The 23,835-nt window shown below is 45.7% G+C and overlaps 3 protein-coding genes and 1 long non-coding RNA gene across 8 annotated transcripts; 2 read left to right on the forward strand and 2 right to left on the reverse strand.

Moving 5' to 3' along the window:
* Positions 1–3,110: 3,110 nt before the first annotated feature.
* Positions 3,111–8,465, forward strand: LOC123046401 (uncharacterized). Of its 4 annotated transcripts, none has more exons than XR_006422288.1 (6): positions 3,111–3,742; positions 3,842–3,924; positions 4,007–4,401; positions 4,494–4,567; positions 5,293–5,787; positions 7,263–8,465. It is a non-coding gene; the product is annotated as an uncharacterized lncRNA (long non-coding RNA). The 4 variants fall into 4 exon arrangements; XR_006422290.1 differs by having other exon boundaries at positions 5,695–5,787; XR_006422289.1 differs by lacking the exon at positions 7,263–8,465 and having other exon boundaries at positions 4,490–4,567; positions 5,293–6,137.
* Positions 8,466–11,315: 2,850 nt separating this feature from the next.
* LOC123046403 (uncharacterized) lies at positions 11,316–13,793 on the forward strand. The gene is made up of 4 exons (XM_044469766.1): positions 11,316–11,989; positions 12,524–12,821; positions 12,957–13,050; positions 13,329–13,793. Exons 1-4 carry the CDS (start codon positions 11,556–11,558, stop codon positions 13,559–13,561), a joined length of 1,059 nt encoding a protein of 352 aa, XP_044325701.1. The 5' UTR covers positions 11,316–11,555; the 3' UTR covers positions 13,562–13,793.
* An 80-nt stretch (positions 13,794–13,873) lies between these two features.
* On the reverse strand, positions 13,874–16,608 carry LOC123046402 (carotenoid cleavage dioxygenase 7, chloroplastic-like). Its single transcript, XM_044469765.1, has 7 exons — positions 16,184–16,608; positions 15,701–16,068; positions 15,473–15,601; positions 14,976–15,380; positions 14,773–14,855; positions 14,300–14,623; positions 13,874–14,172 (listed from the first exon to the last, which is right to left on the reverse strand). Exons 1-7 carry the CDS (start codon positions 16,576–16,578, stop codon positions 14,029–14,031), a joined length of 1,848 nt encoding a protein of 615 aa, XP_044325700.1. The 5' UTR covers positions 16,579–16,608; the 3' UTR covers positions 13,874–14,028.
* Positions 16,609–17,511: 903 nt separating this feature from the next.
* On the reverse strand, positions 17,512–21,887 carry LOC123046404 (acetylglutamate kinase). Of its 2 annotated transcripts, none has more exons than XM_044469767.1 (2): positions 20,719–21,887; positions 17,512–18,005 (listed from the first exon to the last, which is right to left on the reverse strand). In XM_044469767.1, the coding sequence occupies exon 1, from the start codon at positions 21,728–21,730 to the stop codon at positions 20,738–20,740; it is 993 nt and encodes a 330-aa protein (XP_044325702.1). In that variant the 5' UTR covers positions 21,731–21,887; the 3' UTR covers positions 17,512–18,005; positions 20,719–20,737. The 2 variants fall into 2 exon arrangements, with proteins under 2 accessions (XP_044325702.1, XP_044325703.1); XM_044469768.1 differs by having other exon boundaries at positions 20,737–21,873.
* Between the last annotated feature and the right edge of the window lie 1,948 nt (positions 21,888–23,835).

Genomic DNA, 23,835 nt, shown 5'->3' on the forward strand with positions numbered 1-23,835 from the left:
ATACATAAACAAATACCGTGTCCCTAGTGAGCCTCTGCTAGACTAGGTTGTTGATCAAAAGATGGTTAAGGTTTCCTACCTAAGACATGTGTTTTCACTTGAAAACAGGATCACATCATTAGGAGAATGATTTGATGGACAAGACCCATATGTTAGCTTAGCATATGACCGTTCAGTTTATTGATGCTGCTTTCTTAATGTCAAATACATATTCCTTCGACCATAAGATCATGCAACTCCCGGATACCGGAGGAATACCTTGTGTGCTATCAAACGTCACAACGTAACTGGGTGATTATAAAGATGCTCTACAGGTATCGCCGAAGGTGTCTGTTTAGTTGGCATAGATCAAGATTGGGATTTGTCACTCCGTGTATCGGAGAGGTATCTCTGGGCCCTCTCGGTAATGCAGCATCACAAGAAGCTTGCAAGCAAAGTGGCTAAGGAGTTAGTTACGAGATGATGTATTATAGAACGAGTAAAGAGACTTGCCGGTAAAGAGATTGAACTAGGTATGGAGATACCGACGATCGAATCTCGGGCAAGTAACATACCGACAGACAAAGGGAATTACGTATGTTGTCATAAAGGTTCGACCGATAAAGATCTTCGTAGAATATGTAGGAACCAATATGGGCATCCAGGTCCCGCTATTAGTTATTGACCAGAGAGGCGTCTCGGTGATGTCTACATCATTCTCGAACCCGTAGGGTCTGCACGCTTAACGTTCGTCAATGATATAGTACTATATGAGTTATGTGAGTTGGTGACCAAATGTTCTTTGGTGTCCTGGATGAGATAACGAACATGATGAGGAGCTCTGCAATGGTCCGGAGGTAAAGATTAATATATAGGACGATACTATTTGGTCCCCGGAAAGGTTTCGAAATGCACCGGAGTTTTATCGGAGTACCGGAAGGGGTTCCGGGAGGCCATGGGGGGCTATTGGGCTTATTGGGCCAACGAGGGAGAGCACACCAGCCCACATAGGGCTAGCGCGCCCCTCCTCATGGCAGGCAGCCCTAGGGAAGGAAAGGGAGGAGGCTAGCCCCTCCTGCCTTCCCCTCCACATGAGAGAAAGGAAGGGGGGTGCCTCCCCTCTTGCCTTCTCCCCGAGCGCCAAGAAAGAAAGGGGGGCGCACCTAGGACAGGCCACTAGGGCTGGCCACCGGCCCCTTTGGGGGCGCCCTAGGGCTGCCTCCCCTCCCCCTCCACCTATATATATGTGAGGAGGGAGAGGGGCAAGACACACCATGATCCCCAAGCCGTGTGCGGCACCCCATCTCCCTCTAGTTCTAGTTCCTCCATCATCCACGTCCGTTGTGCTTGGCGAAGCCCAGCGGATAGTTTCACCACCTCCATCACCACGTCGTCGTGCTGCCGGAGCTCATCTACTACTTCACCTTTCTTGCTGGATCGAGAAGGTGAGGACGTCATCGAGCTGGACGTGTGCTGAACGCGAAGGTGCCGTGCGTTCGGTACTTGATCAGGACGGATCGTGAAGGTGTACGACTACATCAACCACGTTGATAAACACTTCTGCTTAGCGAACTACAAGGATATGTAGATGCTCTGCCCCTCTCGTAGCTATGCATCTCGATGGATAGATCTGACGTGTGTGTAGAATTTTTTGTTTTCCATTCAACGTTCCCCAATAGAGACAATTTTATGTAATTTGACATAACTTCACAACATATTTAGGAACTTGATATGTTTTGATACACCCTAATTGTAGCATTCGGCTTGTTTGCCCAGTCAGCTGACACGTCATCCTTTGTCACTCTAGAAAATAATAAGGACTAAAAACATGGCAAGATCAAGACCAAGGAACAAAATCAGGGAAATACATAAATAAGTTAGAAAGTATCACTAGATCATATCACAAGAATAATAAGAGAAATATACCCGTTTCTTTTCCTTTTTTGGCGAAAAGAAGCCCACTCAACTCAAATGTCACATTAAGATGGATAAATAAATGTGACCATCATAAAGGTCCATTAATATGTTTTTCTTTTGCGATCTAAGGGTAGCTTAGATGGTTAATTTAGTTTACACGTGTATCTTACCGGCCACTTGTAGATTTCAGCTGGAATTAAAACGATGGACGGAGATCTGTATCTTTTCTACAGGGGTATTTGAGACGAAACGACATTCCAAACAAGGCCTTACGAGTGTCAATTTTCCATGTCCACATCGTGATTTAAGCCAAGGTCGTTAATGCAAACAGGGAAAAAGGTCGACCTGTCCGTATCTTCCTAGTTCCCATTCCTAGTAGGGTGTTAGTAGGGTGGGGTTAGGTCCCCGATCGATTAAGATTTAGAAAGAAAATTTTGCACGGATCTCTATGTAATATCAAATAAATATAACATCAACTGAGACGTAACCAAGTCTCAGCCTACTGAGACTTGGTACTGAGACTTAGCAAAACTATTCCTGATACTACTATAGTAGACACGTCGACCAATTCCTTCTTCTTTTGCACTGTATCTATATGGCCTGCTTAGTTTGGAGGAATTTCGATGGAATTTGGTGGGATAAGATTTATGTAGGACAAATTCCTTTGGAGTCATTTGGTTGTAAGGAATAGAATCCTATTCATATGAAGAAATATGCTTCACATTTCATAATAAAATAGACATTAACCTAAACTCAATAAAAAAAATATATAATGTGAATCAAAGGACATCTCTCTTAAGTTTTTTATTTTTATGATATTATGAACTAAAGAAGGCCTATACTTATGCGCATGCACGTTTTAATGTTGTTGTGTGGTGTTGCGTTACGGTTTTGGAGTCATGGCTAAACTCTCTGTCTCGTACGCCGCCCCCAAGAGACGAGTCCGCGTTTGGAGGGAGCAACTGTGTATGGATCTGTATCTGTTATTTGAGCGTTTTGACGGGACACGACTATTCTTAGCTCAAGCTCAAATAAGCTCTAATGAACAGTATCTTTATCTTTATCTTTATCTTTATCTTTATCTTTACCTAATAATAAAGCAGGTAAGGTTTTTGTCGTACGTCGTCGCTAATTTTGCAGAAAAGTCCCTATGGTTTTCGATATTCAACCCGCGATCCTTTTTAAAGTGAGAAAAAAACGTTTCTAGCCCAGATCTGGCCCGCCCAGGCCCGAGTGCCGCCGTCACCACCAGCGCCCGACCCCGAGCTCCTCCTCCCGTGCGCCTCCTCCCTGGCCTCCCTCGCGCGTCGTCCGGCGACCGGCGCCGCCGCCGCCGACCACCCAGGTCACGCCGCCGCTTCCATGCCTTTTCTCTCTCTAATCTTCTTGTCTCTCCTCTCCAGGAGCTCAGCGCCAGCGCCATGGATGTCCAGTCCTCGAGCTCTCCTCGGAGGTTCGAACGCCGCCATGGGACCTCCACCAGCCAGATCCGGCGCCTACCTCCCGGATCCGCGCTCCCTCCACCTCCTCTACCCGATTCGGCGCCGCCGAACCCGCCAAGACCTCCACCATGGAGTTCCTATAGCTCGTCCCCTGCCTCCTCGTCCTGTGCTAGAGGGAGACGCCCCTCCAGCGCATCCAGGACAAGGCCCACCACCAGCCGGTCGTTGTTGCACTCGCCGGCGACCTCACCCTCCCCTCTGCACTGCCCTCCACCTCAACTAATGCTTCTCATCATCAGGGATAGATTTAGCTGGTCATAGCTTGTGGATGTTCTCTGTTAATTTTTGCACACAAGGTGTTTGTGTGTTTGTCCAAGCCAATGTTCATGAGCTTTATCTTTTCTGTGAGTACTGCATCTTTCTGTCCATCTGATTGTTCCATGTTATACTATCTGTTGAAGAAAATAAATCTGTATTATTTACCTTGATTTTTCTGATTGTAGATAAATGACATGGCTGAGAAAGTCCCTTCAATGAAAGGAGGAGGAGTATAGTCTTGGCCATGGCTGGGAAGGAAGGATAACATGTAAATTGAGGATTTTTCAGAGAGATTAGGACTGCTTGATTTATCAGAGAGAAAACCTTGATCAGGAGCTTCGTCGATGCAGGCCTTCATGCTGGACAGAGGAGGAGAAGAAGGGGGGCACGTCGAAGGTGCCGGTGGAGCGCGCCGTCGAGATCGTTGATGACAGCGACACGGGCGAGGCCGGGGAGGAGGTCATGGTTGATGCTTTACTGCCTGAATATGTTGACCGGGAACAAGAGGGTAAGGTGGATGTGAGGGCGGAGGCGCATGCCATGGTGCAGGATGTTGTGGAAGCCTGATTATTTGAGGAAGTGACAGCCACTGGGAGCATGGATCGACAGACTAGACAGCAGACCAAGTCCATTGATCGGCTGATTCAACAACGAAGGAAGAGGCAGAAGGTTATAAAAACGAGCTTGGGGATTTACTGACCTGAATCTTAAACAGGGCCGCCCTGCTGATGGACTCAAGCTCCAGGTTTGCTCCTAGCACGTCTTAATTAATTACATTGGCTCTTGACAAAATGTCTAGCATGATGGATAATGAATTCATTCTGTGATGCCAGATAGATATGCAAAGTCATAGTCCTGCATGTATGGACATCTACTGATACATACAAGCCGATCGACGGGCACACACATTAGTAAGTTCTGCTACTAGCCTAATCAAGAGCCTTTTATACAACCCCGCAAAAAAAAGCCTTTTATACAGCCTTGCAGATTAAAAATGAATTGAATTATGAGCATCTGACAACTACGATCAATTTCCTGGTTATACTTCCTGAAATAAAGGTGGCCGACCAAATGAAAGGATGGATGCTTTCCTTTATGTGAGATAATGTACATTATCTTACTTGATCTGCAATGTTTCTTTGGTAATTTTTTATGAAAGACACATGACACATAGTTTGCTGGATAGGTCTAAGATAAATATTTCAGTTATAGGAGGATATTTTTAAATGGGTAATACTATTACCGCCATCTGCTTGGCCTGTTGTGCTTTCGGTAGAGCTTTCATATTTCAACAAAAAAAAACAATGCAAGTTGGGACCAGAATAGCACACACATCCTCAAAGGAAACATCAGTTGGGAGTGCTCAAGTATTCAGTTTCTTGGATGATGTATATGTTCTCGCTTATCATGTACTCCCTCTGTAAACAAATATAAGACCTTTTATATAGATAACTAAAGTAGTGATCTAACATGTCCTATATTTGTTAGAGGGAGTATGTTTCTAGATATCCGTCAACTCCAATGTTTCATTTATCTGCTCTCTGAATATGAAGAAGATAGGCTTGCAAAGTAGCTTTTTATGTGAATAATGTGACAAACATTTATGTCTTATAACTGCAAACATTTTTTTGTTTAGTCCATCACCGAGCAAATGTTTGGGAGTTGGAAATTATTTGGATACACATGATCTTAGCAAAGAAAGATTCAAACATACTACAACCAAAGGACCTCCTTCACTCTCTGTGCAACTACAGAAATTATCCTTATGAGCAGCACCCTAGGTTTAGTTGTGGGTTCTAACATATTAGAGATGTGGTTAGAATACCTACTGCTCTGAACAATTAAGTGGTTTGTATAAACCACCGATCCCCTCGTGCAGTGTACAATGTGATATGGATCATCATAGGATCAAACTTAATACAGGAAGTACACACTTAATTGTTTCTGAACTATACTACTTTTTATGTTCATTCTCCTGTCCTTTTAAATCTCTAATTTAGTTGCAAGTATTTTATTTGTTATCGTTTGGCTTCTTAAGAACAAATCTAGCAAGTTTGGCTTCTTAAGAACAAATCTAGCAAGCAACGACTCGACTGATGAAAGAGATGTTGACCATCTTTGCTGCAGTGAGGTACCTTCTTGATCATGTTACTAATCTGTATCTACATTATTCAGATGTGAAACTCATGCTTCTTGAAACATCTGCAACACATATGTGCACTCTGAAATGGTAAAATATTTGCATTCTATAGTACTTCAAGTTTGTGTAGCATCCCCATATTTCCTGCGACCCAGTTCCTTGAACTGGCTAACCCTTATTGATGTCATATGTCCTGAACTGACTCTCATGACCAAGTTCCTCAACACGTCCGCCCCTCACAGGCATGTTGTGCAGTGGCTCAATTCATCGCATTATGATTGAACACATTTGGACACATTAGGATTAGGTGAACACTGAACACTGCCAACATCGGTGAGGGTGGTCAGGAAGAAAAGCCAAAACCACCAGACGAAGGGGCGCTGGTCTCTGGTTCTTGCGAAGGCCACCGCAGCTCATCTCCAAGACCTCTGCTGTCGTGTGTCCCCCAAGTTCTTCACCGAATCTCCTCGCCCGCTGGCTGCTGCTCTTCTTCTCCCTCGAACACATCTCTGCTTCTGATCCTCTGCTGCCGCCCCTAACCTGCTGCTTCTGCTCTCTGATGCTGCCCTCGACTGCTGTACCGCTCCTTCTCCAACGAACTGTTGTTCCTAATCTTCTCTGAACCCAAACTGTTGCTGCTCCGCTTCCTCTCTGAACCTCAGTCTGCTGCTGCTTCTCTGATTCAGAGTAAACCAATAAGCAGGAATTTGACTTCTAGGTCGTTTTTCCTTTGGTAACAGTTATTGTTAGTTCTAAACAATTTTTCAGGGCCACGATTAGGCTTCCAAGGGTTCAGAAATGATGAAGAAGCCTTTTATATCACACACTATATAACATCATGGAATCACAACCTTATAACAACTAATTTAAGAGGCTATGTTCTGGTTTGCTGTATCTCCACCGATTCGGGTTGGTCTGACGGCTAACCTAAACTGAATAGGGAATCAGGAGTACTTTAGTTGGTATTGAAAGTGGTATGTTTACTTTCAAGCTGAAAATCTTGCAAGTTTGGTCCTGGGATATTTAATGCTCCCTTTTCTTATTATCTTCCAATCATACTATACATATTTAGTTTTTTTTACTTTCTCTTGACAAGTGAACTGAATTATTCATGGAGAATTTGGTTATGGTAAATTTTATTATGGAGATTCATCCGATTAATAGAATAGCTTTATTTGCTAAAATCAATACATAACTATAGTGTTGTATGGTTACAACATGTAGAGTTTTGCAAGTGAGAGTTACTGGAAGTCACTATTGCAAGATGGCATTCAGTTAACACACGTACAATCGACTGATCACTGTATCTTTTTTTGCTAATTTAATTTGAAAAAGCTATTGCAAACAATTTTTTCTTCTGAAATCATATACTCTGTTTATTTCTAATGTGATTTTGTTACTGTTTGTATGGCATTTCTCTGTCTAAATTTTTTGTTACATAAATCAATCTGCATATATGTGTGCAGGCTGTGAATCGACAAACAGCCCAGAAAATATGGCATGCTACATACCCTGTGACAGTACATTATCAGAAATACTTATATTTTTGATAAACGCATCTCTCATCCATCATGACATAGATGTGATGCGTTGCAAGTGTTTTTTTTCGTTCTCTCGCGATGCGTCGAGTACATGATGGATGGTCTAATCGTTCAGTGTGTCATGTGTACTCAGTCACTTGTGTCATCTTCAGATTTTAGAAGTCAAAATTCTAGCTTTAGCTCTATATTTAAGAATTTTTCTACGGCAAATGCAAGAAAAATAAAGCGTCCTTCTGCTCTCATTCTGAGGAAGTTCTGAAAAATTGAGGCATTTGTATGAATTTCTATTCTTCATTATAAATTATCCTTTCAAGTTTAGAAAATAAAACATGATATACTCTGTATGTCTCTGTTCTACACTACCACTACCATTTTATTGCTGCAAAACGCCAATGAAAAAGTCATTACTATTTTCCACATTTTTATACAATCAAGCTGAAAGAGCAATAAAATGATTTGTTTTTGACATCGCCTCAGATCTTACCGAAAGGCAATGTGCTTATAATGTACATCTAGATAACAATAATGTGTTTGGGAATGATTCATTTGTCGACGGCCAGCATGTGGGGTGTGAGGGACGATACTTATATCACTTAGTGGCCAAGGGAATGACATCACAAAAGTTTATCTAAAATCCTAGGAGAAGATGGACACATGTTCCTATATTGCTTCTCTACAATTGCTTTCACCATTTGATCATCCATGTAATTTATAGCATCCATGCATAGCTTATCCTTATGCTGTTTGTATTCACTTATTCCTTTTGTTGACATGGCTAGGAGGCTACTATGAATGTCACATAGATTGTAATTTAACCTCCTTACAAATAATTAACGTTCAAACATTCCAGTGGAGGAATCTCAAGACTTAGGAATGGTGCCCCGACAATTGTGAGCGGCACAAAGGAAGGGCCGCCATCACCAAGGAAGTACGTTCACAATTGTGGACTCCAAAGAGGAACAAGCTCTATATTTAGTGCATTGAGTTGCTATTTTAAATTCTGAGAGGTGTTCAATTTTGTCGATTTCTAAGACATTGACTCGGAAGAATTATTATTTTGCTTGATGTAAACTCGGATTAATTTGTCATGTCATTTGAACTGAACAACCTTTTTGTGACATCACTTCATGATTTTTTGTGGGATATTTTTTTTTACAGGTAGATTTTTGTGTGATATTCTGTCTCTTCCATGTACTAAGTGGACATATGTTGCCTGCTTATTTTTTTTATCTATCAATTCGTTATATGTTGTCAAATTCCACCGAAGTGCATATGCCAGGATACACAACATATATTTAGATCCTCCACCATATGACTTAGAGGAGATCCAGGAAAAGATGGAACTCAAAATCATCTCTGGTTATAGTTAGAAAATGCTCATCGGCATCTAAACATTTTTCAGTGTATAATACAATTTAAGTCAATGTACCCAGAATGAAGCATGACCAGCTGCTACGGTAATTAGTATCAGTATGTTCGTCCAGCCATGGCTATTACGGGCGTGGCAACGAGCTCACACAACCATCAATCACTGGAGGAAGTTGGGTTTTACCAGCTGGAGTAACGAGGGTGCCATCGGCAGCTCCGAGTTGCAGCGGGAGCCACCGGTCCGCCGCGCCGTCAGCAGCAAGAGCCGCCAAGCTGCTGCGGGAGCCGCCGCGCCGGGCCGCCCAGCTGTGGAGGGTACCGCCACGCCACCACCAGCAGCGGGGCCTAGGTCCGGTCGTCGTCCTTCCTCGGCTCCTCCCGTAGCTTCTCTCTTCAGAACAAACGTGTTGTTTCAGTACACATTGTATATACTGCTTTCCTGTTTTATTTTTAATTATTTTTTTGCGGGATACTGCTTTCTTATTTTGCTACTACCTAATACTAGAAGAAGCCATGTAGATCATCTTCATCTATTTTCTTCACGTGTGATTTATTTTTACTTTTTATAATTGTTTATGAATGGTGGACAAAAACCCGCAACCTTCTTCCGCTGCCCGAGCTCCCGGAGGAGCCGGCTCAGGCTGTTCGCCGGCTCGGAGGGGGAGGCCTATGGGGGCGGAGGGGTCTGGTCCGCGGCCACAGCCACGACGAGCACGTGGACCCGGCACCGCGTGACAGCGAGATGGAGGGGGAAGGGCGAGAAGGTGAGCGCCGGGAACGCCATCGCAGGCGGTGCATGGGGAATGCAATCGCTTGCCGCCGTCATCTTCAACAGTGCAACTAGGTTGGAGAATGGGGATTATTTGAAATCTGAGTAGGGAGAGGTACGAGACACGTTTTCTTCTCTCTCTTTCTGATTGTTGGCTACATACATAGGTATTTGAGACAAGACCAAATGAGCGGTGACTAGCATAGTAGGACGCACCAAGAAGCAGCGACGACTCTGAGCTAGCTGCTAGCAATAAACACCCTCCACTCTTAATGGACCAAACCCAAAAAAACAGTGTAAAATAAAAAAGACATGAACTATAATATTCCAAAAAATGACCGTCGCCATAAAAATAATTCCATCTTCAAAATATTCCTGAAAATCTGAAAAAACACCTTCTCAAAGTACAAAAATGATCATGTTTATTGAAAGAATATTCCATACACAACTACTGTTTCATAGGATGAAATGAAAATGAGGAGCTGAAATAGGTCATGATAAACATTGTTAAGGTACATAAAAATTTCATGGTCCAAAAAGAAATACTCAGTGTAACCTTATTTTTAAGGTTTGATCAGATTAAAAAAGTGTCGCATAATGGCACATGGAGCATGTTATATTTAATTCTTTGCCCGGTGCAACGCACGGGCATTTGTACTAGTAATTGTAAAAGAAATTGTTTTACTAGATTTTTTTGCAGAGCATTGACAAATATTTAAATGCTTGCAAATTTATCACATTCGTGGAAATCATGGCCAAAAAGACAAAATACATGCTACAAAAGTGCATTTTTCCAAAGCATTTTGGAGTGTTGATTTTTTTTATCATACCGTGACTTCCACAAATATCATTTCAACATGAAAATTTGCAAGCTCTCAAAACATTTTTTAAAGTTTGCCACACAAAAAATTCAGAATTGTTTGAATTATTCGTTGTACCGCCATGATTGATGATTAATAGATCGGAAGTTTTTTCGCAAAAAAAATTTGCCACACAAAAAATTCAGAATTGTTTGAATTATTTCAGAAAAAACCAAATTTACTGTTCATAGCAAACTCATTTGAGCTTGCGAGCATTAGGGACTTTCCATTTCGAAGAGGCTTCTTTTCCCTGGAAATTTTTTTATTAGAAAGTTGAGCCAACAAACATGCTTTGATGGATTTTGATTCCTCGGTAAATTATTAGAATGTTTTAGTAATCAGCTCATCTCCTTCCATATATTAATTTTTTTGGCTCCCAAAAAAATATCACATCAACGCATGGCCATTGCCGTCAAAGTCCGCCACAGGAGACCAGTGCGCCACCCTGCCAGTCACCGCCGAAGACCACCGCGCCGCCACTGTCAACCATTGCCGTCGATTGTTGTTGGAGCCCATCACGCCGCCACCCCCCGAGTACCACCGCCAGTCGCCCCCGCCCGTCCGCCGGCCTGTGCGTTGTCGCCAACGCCGAAGAAAGAGAGAGAATGACATCACACATTGACAAGTAAAGCCTCAAGGTCAGATTTAGTATTCGAAAAGAGATTATTGAAATTCTGAAAAAAATACCTCACCTTTAAATCATCCTTAAATTGTTTAAAAAGCCCCAACAACACTTATGGAAGGATATATTTCTTTGGACTCGTCGGATGAGTTTTTTGGGAGAGACTCTTGAAATATGCTCTTGCACCTCTAATTTTCCTAGTAGTACATATAAAGTAGTAGGAGCACATAACAAGGTGGCAGAAAATCTTGGGCGGCACGCAGGGGTCGTTATCACAGAGCGCATTAACCAATCGAAAAGAACAGCCGACGTGGATTTGCTCGCATATTACACTCCACGCAAATGAAAACACCTTACGGCATCAGATAAAATATTTATGGTTGAAAAGACATCTTAACAGCAAATATTTATCGCAGAATCTCCTTCCAAGTTCCAAAAGGAACGCCAAGGAGATAAATTAACCGAGGACACCGCGTAAATACCCAAACAAACCGGTTGCTTCAACCATCGCCGCTAACCAACTCGGCCTCCTCGTAAACAAACCTCGGGCGAGGGGAAAGCGCGGCGAGCGGCGGCGGCGGCAGCGGTGAGGTCCAGCCATGGTGGTCCACGTCGTGTACAGGAGGCGGGAGAACAGCTGGAGGGGAGCCGACTCGTCCGTCAGGTTCCTCGGCGCCGCCATGAGCAGCAACCCGCCGAGCAAGCACCAGGTCCGCCTCGCCGGACGCGGCGGCATCGGCCACGCCCCCACCTACCCCACCGGCGCGCGCAACGGAGGGCTCTCTCTGCGCACCACTTCTCCGCCGCCGCCGACTGTCTCCATCGCCTCCGTCGCCGGCTGGGATTCCATCAAGCTGCGGCTCGACGGCGAGGAGGGGCTGGAGGAGTTCTTGGCCGTCCGGGATAAGGCCGTGGGGGCAGAGGAGGAGACAGCGGTTTACGCGAACGAGTGGCCGGCGGGCGGGGACGAGGCGACGTTCGACGCCCCGCCTACAGATGAGGAGGTCCACGCCGCCGTCGCCAGCATCCAGCAGTAAGATTTATGCTTAATCTATCAACTGATTTTCCAAACAAGAATCTTAAAAAGCATCCACTTAGATTGATCGAATATTATTTTTTGTACGTTATGTTGCTGATGATCAGTTCATCGTCGCCGTATGATTGGGAGATCGGAACTGTCTTGAACAATTATTACTTGCTGTTTATTTTAGTCTTGTGATTGTTCTGGAATTTAGATGGATATTTTCCCGTGATTTATCACGTTTATGTCATGGGCACAGCTCCAGCCATGCTACTTTCCTTGCAGATTACTCTTCCTTGTATTTTTTCATCTGTTAAAGGGTGTGCGCCCAATTGTTATCATGCTACAAAGTTCAGTTGGATCCACTTCCATGATTATGCACCAATTGCAGTTTATGCACTCCGCCATTGCTTAATCATAGCCTGCAACCCACTCTCCTTTGTTGCCATTACTTAAAGCTTGTCCGCTCTGTAGTAGTTTAATTGATGGTATCTGGGTTTTACATGTTCTATCTGAACAAATTAAACAAAACTCTGTCGTATGCAGGGTATTTGAGAATCCTTCGGGTGTGGAATCTGATGCACTCGAGTTACAAGCGCTCGCACTGCCCGTCGCAGGACTCTCTTCATCTGGGATGTTTGTTAACTATTTTGCTGCCGATTCTGATGCATCCGAGAAGCAAACCATCCAAATAGCCAACTTAGGGAATTCTCCATCCAACATTGGATTAGACGATTGCACTGAACCTGGCACACTTGCACTTAACTCAACTGCTCTTATGACAAGGGAACATCAAAATGTACTGGATGCATTCCAGCTGTTGAAAGAAGATGCCTCTGTTCAGGTGAATACTGCTTGATTTCATTCATTGAATGGTATTTATGCATAGAAGAGTCTCAAATTTCTCAGTGCCACGAAATATTGACCAAAAATCACTATTTTTTCTTCTTTGCTCTGACTTTTTTCTCCCTCGATGCAGAAAATGGTTATGGCCTTGTCAACTGATAAGGCTGTATGGGACGCTGTCATGAACAATGAGGTAGTGCAAGAATTTAAGAAATCCTTCCAGGATGGTACGTGACCCTTCTTAATGATCTTTGTATGTACATCTTTATATTGACTTGACGTGGATGAAAGATAACCTTTTGATAGTTGCCGTCAAACTTTATCAACTTCAGTACTCCCTCCGATCCATATTAATTGACGCTGATTTAGTACAAATTACAAAGTTGTACTAAATCAGCGACAATTAATATGGATCGGAGGGAGTACCTTATTTAGCTGTTCCGTCAAAGTCGTATCTATTATGTTGGGTGGATCTGCACCTAATGCAAGTTATCCTACTTTTCAGCTAAGGAAACTGATAACAAGGGGAGCTCTAGTGCTCCTCCTGGAATGATGCAATGGGTCCTGGAGAACACCCAGGCGAAGATCAAGGAGTTCCTTGAGAAGATACTTCAGCTCGTGCACACGCTCTTCCAGGCCCAGAGCATGGACTACGATTTCTCTGACGATGTAGTGAGAATGTCCTTCATGCTCTCGGTGTTCGTCTTCATCGTCGTAACAATAGCTCGCATAAAGTGAGCACAACAATTCGTCGACTTCACACTTGGGGGTTAGTATTGTACAGGATCAGTTATAGTCCTAGTGATTTCGTTTGGGTTTGTTATGGTTGTGATCAGGGACAGTGTCCGTCTTAGTTTCCATGTCTAGAACATTAGAAGTTGCCGTGGTGTTACAATCTCAGTGGAAATTCAATATGTTTACTCTGTCGGTTGTGGTAATAATTGTGTTAATCATCCATAGTTCATATCAACTGCATCTGTCATGCTTGTTATCCTGCTGTGAAATAAATGCAGTACGAACGGTTCATCAGTGATGCAAGATTTCGCAAGCTCCTACGAATGGTTGTTGTATAAGAACGGATCAGGATATGGGATCCTTCAGGATATACATATATTTTACGCTCCTATCAAAATCGATCAGATTTTTGCCCAGTTTTGGGAGCCTGACAATTGCTTTTCAGAGTCGGTGGCTGCGATTTTTGCCATTCATTCATCAGCCCAAAACCCATGGAATCCCATTGGGAAGGTGAGGTGCTTTGGCACTTCAAGTTTTGCCACAAGTGCGCCTCTTTTCCCTATCTTTCTTGCATCCAACACCACCAGGTTACATCTGTCCTCGGATACTGCATACTGCAAAAGGAGATGGGGGGCGTCAAATGATGCTGATGTTTGAAACGCCTGGAATCTTTGGAAGTTATTGAGTTCCAATAATAACTCCTAAGAGTTTTGTATGAACTGACAGGACATATGTATTTACCTCTACAAGAAGAACATAGCCGTGATCCTCCTCCCCACCGCCGGTGGGGATGAAGATCGGCTCCCCGACGAACTTGCGCCCCTCGGATGACCAGCGCCTCGCTGACCCATTCGAGACATCGACCTTCACCACACTGTCAAACGGAAAATATGGGAGTAGTTTGCGAGAACCGGAGGCAGCACCCGCGTAAATGAACCTATTCCTCTTGTTGGCATAGCCTGGATTTATCGCGGGGAAGTCTGCCGGTCTGTTCCACTGATCGGACAATCTCTTCACGGTGCATCTCCGGTATGCTCCTCCTCTCTTGTCGAGCTCAATTGCCACCTGCGTTTGACAAGATAAAATTTCTGAAATTAGCAGTCAGATTGTCATAGGCCCGAACAAGCAGTTCGAACAGGACTCAAATTTAACCGAAACCTGCTGAAATTTGACAACAGTTTGAATTATGATTGCTAAAACAAGCATTCGTTCACCTTCACGAGGCGAGGCAGCATTTCCTTGGTCTTTACGGCGTTCATGAAGGAAGGGTCCAGCTTCTTGTTCTTCCAGTTGTAACCTGTGAGAATTGCATCATCGCAGCACAGATATGTCAGTCACCGGATCATCATCGCGCCCGCAATAGTAAAAATGCAGACGAAGATCAACTGAATGTTTGGCGCCATGCCGACGACGTTACCGAACATCCTGTGGAAATGGAACCAGTCGTAGGAGCAGCCCGACATGTGCAGGTGCAGGTCGAGGCCGCCGCGGCCGTTGTCCTCCTCGAAGGCGTTGCCGACGTGCAGCGACCACATCTGCGACGGCGCCTCGACGGGCACGGTCCAGTCGCGGCCGCTGGCCACGGCCTCCGTGGAGCGCGGCAGCAGGTAGACCGGCGTGGTCCGGCTGCTCGGGTCCAGCGCCAGCGCCGCGATCATGGGGTGCGTCCCCGTCATGGCCAGCATCGACCCCGGGATGTCGAGCCTGATCCTGTTGCCGAGGACGACGTAGTGGGAGTCGGTGAAGGCCCAGTCGTGGATCATGAGGTGCGCCGGCAGGACGAACTCCCGCCTCTGCACCAGCCTGAAGCCCGCGTCGAACTCTGCGTGCCATCAGTGAAGTTACACCGGTGAGTGAGTGCGTGGGTACGGTGGACGACACCGATTTGGTCTGAAGGGGAGAGGTGCTGCAGACCGTAGAAAGTGAAGTTGGCCCGCGGGAGGAGCATGTCCTCGGCGTTGCAGGCCACCATGAGCAGCCGGTTGCGCTTGGGGTCGACCTTGTAGTGCGCCAGCAGCCGCTTGGGCGGCATGCTGAACACGCCTGCACGGGATAATGGCGACCGGGCCGGCGCACAAACGTCAGATCATCCACGCTCGGTGCGCAACAACTAGTCTATGTCTCAAAGTGAACAGCACGCACCACTGAGAACGGGGCGCAGCAGGCGGGTGGCCACGTCGAGCCCGGCCTCCGCCAGCCAGGGCCGCCGGCGGTGCCCCAGGCGGCGCCGCGCAGGGGACGCCCCGTCGGCGCGGTCGCCTAGCGCGAGCAGGTCGAACGGGCCGACGGTCTCCAGCGTCTTGGGGTCGAGCTCGTACGGCATGCCGCCCTCCCAGAGGCAGAGCAGCCGGCCGCCCCACCAGAGCACGCTGGTGTTGGCCACGTTCTTCATCACCTTCACGTTGCCCACCCTGTGCCCGCCCTGCAGCACCGAGAAGGGGCCCCGGTGCGTGAACCTCCACGACGCGCCGTCCCCCTTCTCCTCCGTCTTCGCCGCCGTCTCCACGTACCTGCACATACACGTGCTATATAAACCCACACCGCGATCGTCGGTGCACGACATTACGCGCCGCCAAATTCCCTCGGTAGCACGGTGGCTGGCCTGCTTAGTAGTGCGTAGCGTACCGTGCGGCGTAGTGGACGCCGTCGTCAGGGTGGAAGCGGAAGGAGCGGAGGTAGCCGTGGCCGTCGAGCGGGTGGACGATGGAGCCGTGGTCGTCGGAGAACATGCCGGGCCCGGCGAGGTAGTAGGTGCCGGCCGGGAAGTCCGGCGGGATGGCGCCCTCGGTGACGCGGAGCTGCACGGGGGCGGACGTCTCGGCGCGCTGTGACCGGAAGAGGAGGTTGTAGTCCCAGAACGCCGACGACAGCGTGTCTGGCTCCGTCGCCGTGGCAGCGGTGGCGCCGGCCGTGCCGCGGACGGCGGCGCGGACGAGCCGGCGCGGTGGCGGGGCGTGGAGAGGAGGGTGGTAGCCGTGGTGCACGACGGCGTGCATGGTCGCGATCGCGCATATCGCCATGCTTTGGCGTTGGTCTCTTTCGGTCGCTGGTTACTTGGTTCCTTGTGGTGGTTTGTAGCCTATAATAACGCTCGCTGGTACTTCCGCAACTCACAAGAGTGACAAGTTGCGCCTTTTGGCCTTTGGAAGACTTCATTTTTGTCTCGTCTAATATGTATAATTGCAACGAGCTCACTTTCTTGATGGGAAGAATCGACGTTCAATAGTACTATAAACATCAGATGGTATAGGAGTAGGAGTTTGGAGCGAGCGCCAATGGTTTTGTGAGGCGTTTTGGAGGGTTTTGGGCAGGGAATCGTTGTTATTTCTGGAGTGGAATCCAAGGGGTGTTCGTTGGCACAGTCACGAAATGCGGTTATCCGTTTGCGTCGAACAAATTTGCCAGTGGTGCCTCTGCTTATTCTCCATTGGAACATCACAGTACTGACTGACTAATTAAGGTCGCAATAATCCTGATAAGCACAGAATTTTGGACATCTACACATAAACAAAGAACCACTCGCTGTCGTTGATCAGTTCCACTAGGCTGCTTAAGATCCAGTCCTCCCTACCCTCCTGTCTCGAGCGTATTGGCATCTTCGCTTGAGGAAACTGAACACACACCATTAGCACCAGGCAATACGACGAGACGATTCCCTGCGCCACGTGGCCTCGGAACAGATGCTTAGACCCAAGTTTAATTTGTGAAGAACGTGATACACACTTTGACAAGTGCAAATCTGATGGAATTGCAGCACCGAACGACGTACCAGCCATGGACAGACAGGCACATAGCCCCAAGTGATTTCATAGTAAATGTAAAACTTTACCACCTGCCTCGACTGACCAAAATGAGCAGACCACATGCAATGCAGAGATGAAAAATCAAGGGAAGCTCGAAACGCTCCACAGGTCGGAAGGTAACAAAGACTACAAGTGGTCGACGCATGACACTAGAACAGGCAATAAACAATACCCTAAACACAAAATAAACAATGCTGGTAAACGATGCACGCCAGTATTATTCAGTATCACACAAGAAAAGCAAACAGGCAACATAATGGGGAATAGATTCTGCAGCGACCAGCACAGTGGGCACAGATTTGCTCTTCGTTTTCCCAGCATATCCCTGTCCAACAAATTAGATGCAGCAGCGGAAGAGTTCCGACGAATGCGGTAATTAGATACTGAAAAGAAGGCAGGCACCGTTCCTTTTTAGCTGTGAGTGGAGTTCACTATGCTATGCCCATGACAACATGGTGGTCGAAACCGACGAGAAGAATGAAACCCATCCCAGTCTCCCGCATCCTCATGGCTAGCATAATTGGACCTTGACGTAGCGGTGCTCAATCGAAGTCCTTTTCCCCATCCACTTGGTTTCTGCAGTTCCATCCATCACGCTGCACTTAGCTCTGCGCCTGGGCTGGCGCTTTAAATTTTACAAGAACCTGAAAGAAAAGAAAAGAGTAGGTCAAGGCTTTAGCTTAGAAATTCCTAGAAAGAGTTCCAAGTAGAATGGATATTGCACCCGTGGTTTTAGTTCACATGAAAAAAAAATATAAAGTGAAAGCTGCGAATAAATGAACTTCTTTTATTCTCGACCAACAGTACATCACTGCAAGTTCAGACTGAAATAGGTGAATGCCAGAAAAAAACCATTTTACGACTGAATAACTCCATTTCATGATTTACCAACAAAACCCTATACTTCCATGTCAATAGGTTTAGAATCTTTCTTCCTTCTATGGCATCAGCACCATCATTGTCCCCTTGTCTAGTGCGCGGACAAATAGATACCAGACTGTCAACATGGTCGCACTAATGGTATGCAAGGATGAAAACTCAAAATTTGATGGCATGGAAGGAATAAGGAGTTGCTCTTCTTCTGGCAAATTTTTTTTATTCGGTGGCAAATCAGGGATTGTAGTGTTACTCGGTGGCACAGAAGGAATTCTCAAAAACCAATGTCGATCAGTGGGATGGATCTTTTTTGTAAGATTCAATGCTTACCACCAAAAGGTATCACTAGCAAGCAGCCCACTGAACATAGGGATAGAATAATGGAACAACTCTAACCAGTATATCCCCCCCCCCCCCCCCCCCCTCTCCAAAAAAAACACTTAGCAGTATATACTGGACACAAATAGCAGATGTATTAGTCTGGTGATAAGCAAAACCACAGTTCACTTGTAAACTGTTCCATTCCAATTTTCACAACCTTAAAGCAGGTTATGTACCCATAGTTTCTTTTCAACACCAGTTCTAAAATATATGAAAAAAGGTAAATCTGAATGCTAGAGAAAGTAAAAGTAGGCGCTGTGCATGGATACAATGGTAGGAGCAGCCTCGGCAGGACATGTGAAATTTAACAGCAGTGTGTTAACAGAAGAATGTTAAATGTTCTCTATGTTTTTTTTTCAAGAAAACGCAAAAGGATCTTTGAGTTTCACTGCATTGAAAAGATGAGAGAGTACAAACCTCCTAGGAGGTGATAGTTACAAGGGCCCAATGCCCTATCAGTGGACATCCCAGGAGAAAGTTAACAGAAGAATGTTAAACGTTCTCTATGTTAAGATAGCGTAACACACTGATTATATTATTTTACTACTGCAGTGACAAGGTGGATATAATGGAGAAAGTGCTGGTGCTTGTATCTTTTATTACTAGGATCTTTCATGATTAATACAGTATTTGCCAAAGACCAGGGAAAGGGAAGGCCTTCTGCTGAAGTTAAGAGGCCTTCAGAATGAAAACGTGTAGCTGGTCAGTGGGTAAATGCAGTTGCAGGTCAGTCGATGCTTATTGACAAGACTACTCCAGCCATACTCTTTTTGGCTCTCAATAAGGTTTAGAGATGGTAAATCACCCCCGCCACCTATTTTTATCTGTTGCAGTGAGTAGTTAATTATTACTGAAAAGATGTTTTTGAGTGTTCTTAGTTTCATAGACAGGTGTACCATAAGCATCAACTGTAGTGAGAAAAATGAGACAGAACTCATCAAATTGTAAAGAATGTAATTTACCTGCCTCTCAGACAAGGCTATAACAAGACAAGTAGCTCTATCAAAAGGAAAGAAGTGCATAACTGAAATATATCATTTGGTGACTTCAATCAAGCATGGAATAACATTTACTCAATTCCTTCAGTAAGAGAAAGATTCTATATCCTTTTAGCAACCTATAAAGGATAAACCCAAGCCAGAATACTACGTAAACTTGAGCTAAATGCTAGTACTATGCTAAAATGTAGCTGTTTTAATTGGAATTGGAATGATGGGGTAGTGAAGTCAAGAGCAAAAAAAAAGAGAGGCAAAGTTTAGCTCTTGTATTACCTGAAATGATCACTAAAAATATGTGAAATGTGAATGAAGAAATGACTTGTGTGAAACACTGCAGTTGGTACCATTGTTTCTACAGAAATGTTGACACTAAACATGTTGAGATCATGAATGTCATGGCATGGAAACTATAATTTGGTTAGCTTCGGTAAGACTGCAAGAGGTCCTAGTAATGGATGGCTTTATATCTAGTTTTCCTTTTATTGTGCCATCAAAGTTTGACAGACAGGAATGCGTAAAAAGGCTCACAAGCACTATTAGTGTTCCAAACAATACTTGTGCATAATATTTCTAAGCTTACGATTTTATCATTAAGTGGCTTCAAAGCAAAGTTTATATTTTTGTGCAACATTGCTAATCGGAGCTTACTTCCCGCAAAAAAATAAAAAAATTGGAGCTTACTGAAATCACCAGCTACCCATTTTCTATTCTAGGTTTTCCCATGAATCACATCAATTTTCAAGATGTGTTCAAGTACATATGTGACGCATCAGTTTACATCTTTGCAACTGAATCCCATAGGAAATCTTGAACTACACTTAAAAAAGGAAGATTTTACAGTCATGCAGAATTGCAAAACTATGCTTATCACTAAGAAAAGAAATGGCACAGATGCTACTATTCTTGCTTTGCTAGACAAAAACTCATACCACAGCCCAACAAAAGCAGCTTTATTTAAATAAAATGTAACCTCAGTCAGTATTACTCTCCTACAGTTCACAAATGTCAGGAAGGTACTCTTATTGCAATCATGAGGTAAGGCTACATTGGCATAAATTACATGGCAGATTGGCAGTATGAACAGAAAGGCATAAGGAAGTACCAAGGAGGCATTGTACACCTTAGCCAGTGATCATTGTGCCAGTGCCCTCATCTGTGAGAATCTCGAGCAACAGCGAGTGCGGGACACGCCCATCGATGATACTTGCAGTGTGCACACCCTGGGCGAGAGCTCGCACGCAGCACTCCACCTTTGGGATCATTCCACCAGCTACCTGCCCATCAGATACCATCTGCCGCACCCCAGAGATATCAATCTCCTTCACCAGGCTCCCAGGGTCATTACGGTCCGCCAGTATCCCAGACACATCTGTGAGCAGTAGCAATTTCTCGGCGCCTACCGCAGCGGCGATCTCACCTGCCGCCGTATCCGCGTTGATGTTGTAGGCCTGCCCTGTCTCGTCGGCGGCAACGGTGGCAATGACCGGGATGTGGCCAGAGGCGATGATGGGGTGGAGGACCGTGGCGTCCACCCGCGCGACTTCGCCAACGAAGCCAAGGGCTGCGGCGTTGGGGGAGGGGCGCGCGGTGATGAGGCGCGCGTCCTTGCCGCAGAGGCCGACGGCGGTGCCGCCGGCGAGGTTGATGAGGGAGACGAGATTCTTGTTGACCTTGCCAACGAGCACCATCTCGACGACCTCCATGGTGAGCGCGTCGGTGACGCGGAGGCCGTTGCGGAACTGCGGCTCGACGCCGACGCGGAGCAGCCAGGAGTTGATCTCGGGCCCGCCGCCGTGGACGAGGATGGGGCGGAGGCCGACGCAGGAGAGGAGGACGAGGTCGCGGATCACGGAGGACTGGAGCTCGGGGGACTTCATCGCGGCGCCGCCGTACTTGACCACCACCGTCTTGCCCTTGAAGCGCTGGATGAAGGGGAGCGCCTCCGAGAGCACGTCGACGCGGCTGAGCGCCGTCGCCCCCGGCGAGATGCGGAGGCGGCGGCGGGGGGAGGGGGAGGCGGCGATTGGCCTGGCGTGGTTGGGATTGGATGTGGGGTTAAAGAGCGGCGTGGATGCGAGCAGGGAGGAAGAGAGCTGGGGCTTCGTGAGGAGCATGGCTGCGGCGGCGGTGGTCGGTCGGGGGCTGGTGCTCCACGGAATGCCTAGCCGGAAGGGAGGAGGTGGAGGCGCTGGACAGGTTAGCGGCGTAGTAGGTGTTGACTGCGGGTGCCTGCGGCGGGCAGGGGAAGTGTTGAATTGGGGTTGGAGCCTGAAAAATTCAGGGTTCGTCTCTGCGAAGGCATCAACTGCATTTTTATTTATTCTTTCAGTTACTGATTTTATTTTATTTTTGATTTCACTCCACCCGTGGTTGGGGACATGCGCATATACACTCATCTCTATAAACGCACACACTACAGACGTCTTCATAGTCGACGAGAACATCTTCTCCCGCTGAACGAACACTGTCGAAATCAAATTAGGAAAATGCGAGCATGAGTGTTAACTTTAGAACTTGAATCCTGGTGGACTGGTTTCACCACCACGGGAAACATAACCATTTGAGCTAAGATTGCAATTTGTCACATTTTTAAGTTGGGGTATGCTATGAGTCATGCATGCTATGAGTCATGTTGGGCATAAAAACGACACCTGAAGCCTGAACCGAAAATCCCGAAGGCAAACCCGTATAGTCTGAACTTAGAAAACCTGAACACTAAATCGGGTAGCAACCCTAGAAACCCAAAAATTGTTACAGCTCATTTGGCTTCCCTGATTTCATTTCATTTGGTAGAAATGAAATGAAATGAAACATCTATTAGGATTTAATTTGGAAAAACCTAGATTTCAAATCCAAGTTTCATGTTTGGACGACACTAGGATTTTACCTCTACTGTTCAGACATACAAAAATGTTTTGCAACCGTAAATCACACTCTCTGAATCCGCCACCGCAGATGTAAGTATCTTTAACTTATACGAAGAAGGTTACATTAAGCTACCTCTGATTGATACTTGCTCGGCAGAACTACAACTTCTACTTACCAATTACTGATGTTTTACAAGGAACGAGCACAACTAGTAGATGGCATTGAGTACCTCTTCAATCATGTGATCCTAGATTCAGTGTCACTGGCTCCCCTCTTGGTTCCACTTTGCTCTTGTAGTGGTGAAGGCACATTTGCTCCCTTAGTGGTTTTGGTAATCAATGTCAACATACATATTGTTGGACTAATGGTTTTACCTAGAATATTTCAGATAACTCCAACGATGGAGTGGCAAGGACATGATGATGTGGACCCTCTCAAAATGCTAAGGATATGGATTGGCAAAAGCTCAAGACTCTACATTTTTGGTTAAGTGATCCAAGATCACATTGAGTCCATATGAAAGCCAATACTATTAAAAGGGGATGAGATTTTGATGATGATCTGATTGCTCAAGTGCTTAGTGGTATTGCTCCAAAATTCTACATCACCTTCTCTATCCAAATTTGTGCAAAACCCTACATGCCAACTCGGTCCCATCGATTCCTACATATCCGGACCCACCGAGTTTATCTGGAAACTGCCACAGCCAAACCCTAACAAACCAGATGCACCGATGTGGATCTCGGTCCCACCGTGATGGCCTTGCCAACTCCCTGTTATTTGTTGCAATTATTTTGGTCCTACCGAGTTTTGCAATCGGTGCCACCGAGATGGTTTGCCAACTTTTTGTTGCCTTATTGCTTCACTTCGGTCCTAATGAGATGATGCAATTGGTGCTACCGAAACGAGGTTTTGCCCTATCATTGCACATCGGTCGCTCCGAGATGTTTCCATTCGGTCCCACGGAGACCTCCAACGTTCATACTTTTTACACAGGTCGGTGCCATCGAGACCTCCAACATTCATATTTTTTACACATGTCGGTGCCACCGAGAATCCGAGTTGGGTCAAATGTGTGTAACGGTTGAATTTTGTGTGGAGGCTATATAAGCCCCTCCACCCTCTTACTCAGTAAGAGAGCCATCAGAACATGACCACACTTCCACCATTCATTTTCTGAGAGAGAACCACCTTCTCATGTGTTGAGATCAAGAGATTCCATTCCCATCATTTGAATCTTGATCTCTAGCCTTCCCCAAGTTGCTTTCCACTCAAATCCTTCTTCCAGCATAGCCAAATCTGAGAGAGAGAGAGAGAGAGTTGACTGTTGGGGAGCCTATCATTTGAAGCA

This window comes from Triticum aestivum, chromosome 2B, assembly GCF_018294505.1.
Source record: "Triticum aestivum cultivar Chinese Spring chromosome 2B, IWGSC CS RefSeq v2.1, whole genome shotgun sequence".
NCBI classification, from domain to species: domain Eukaryota; kingdom Viridiplantae; phylum Streptophyta; class Magnoliopsida; order Poales; family Poaceae; genus Triticum; species Triticum aestivum.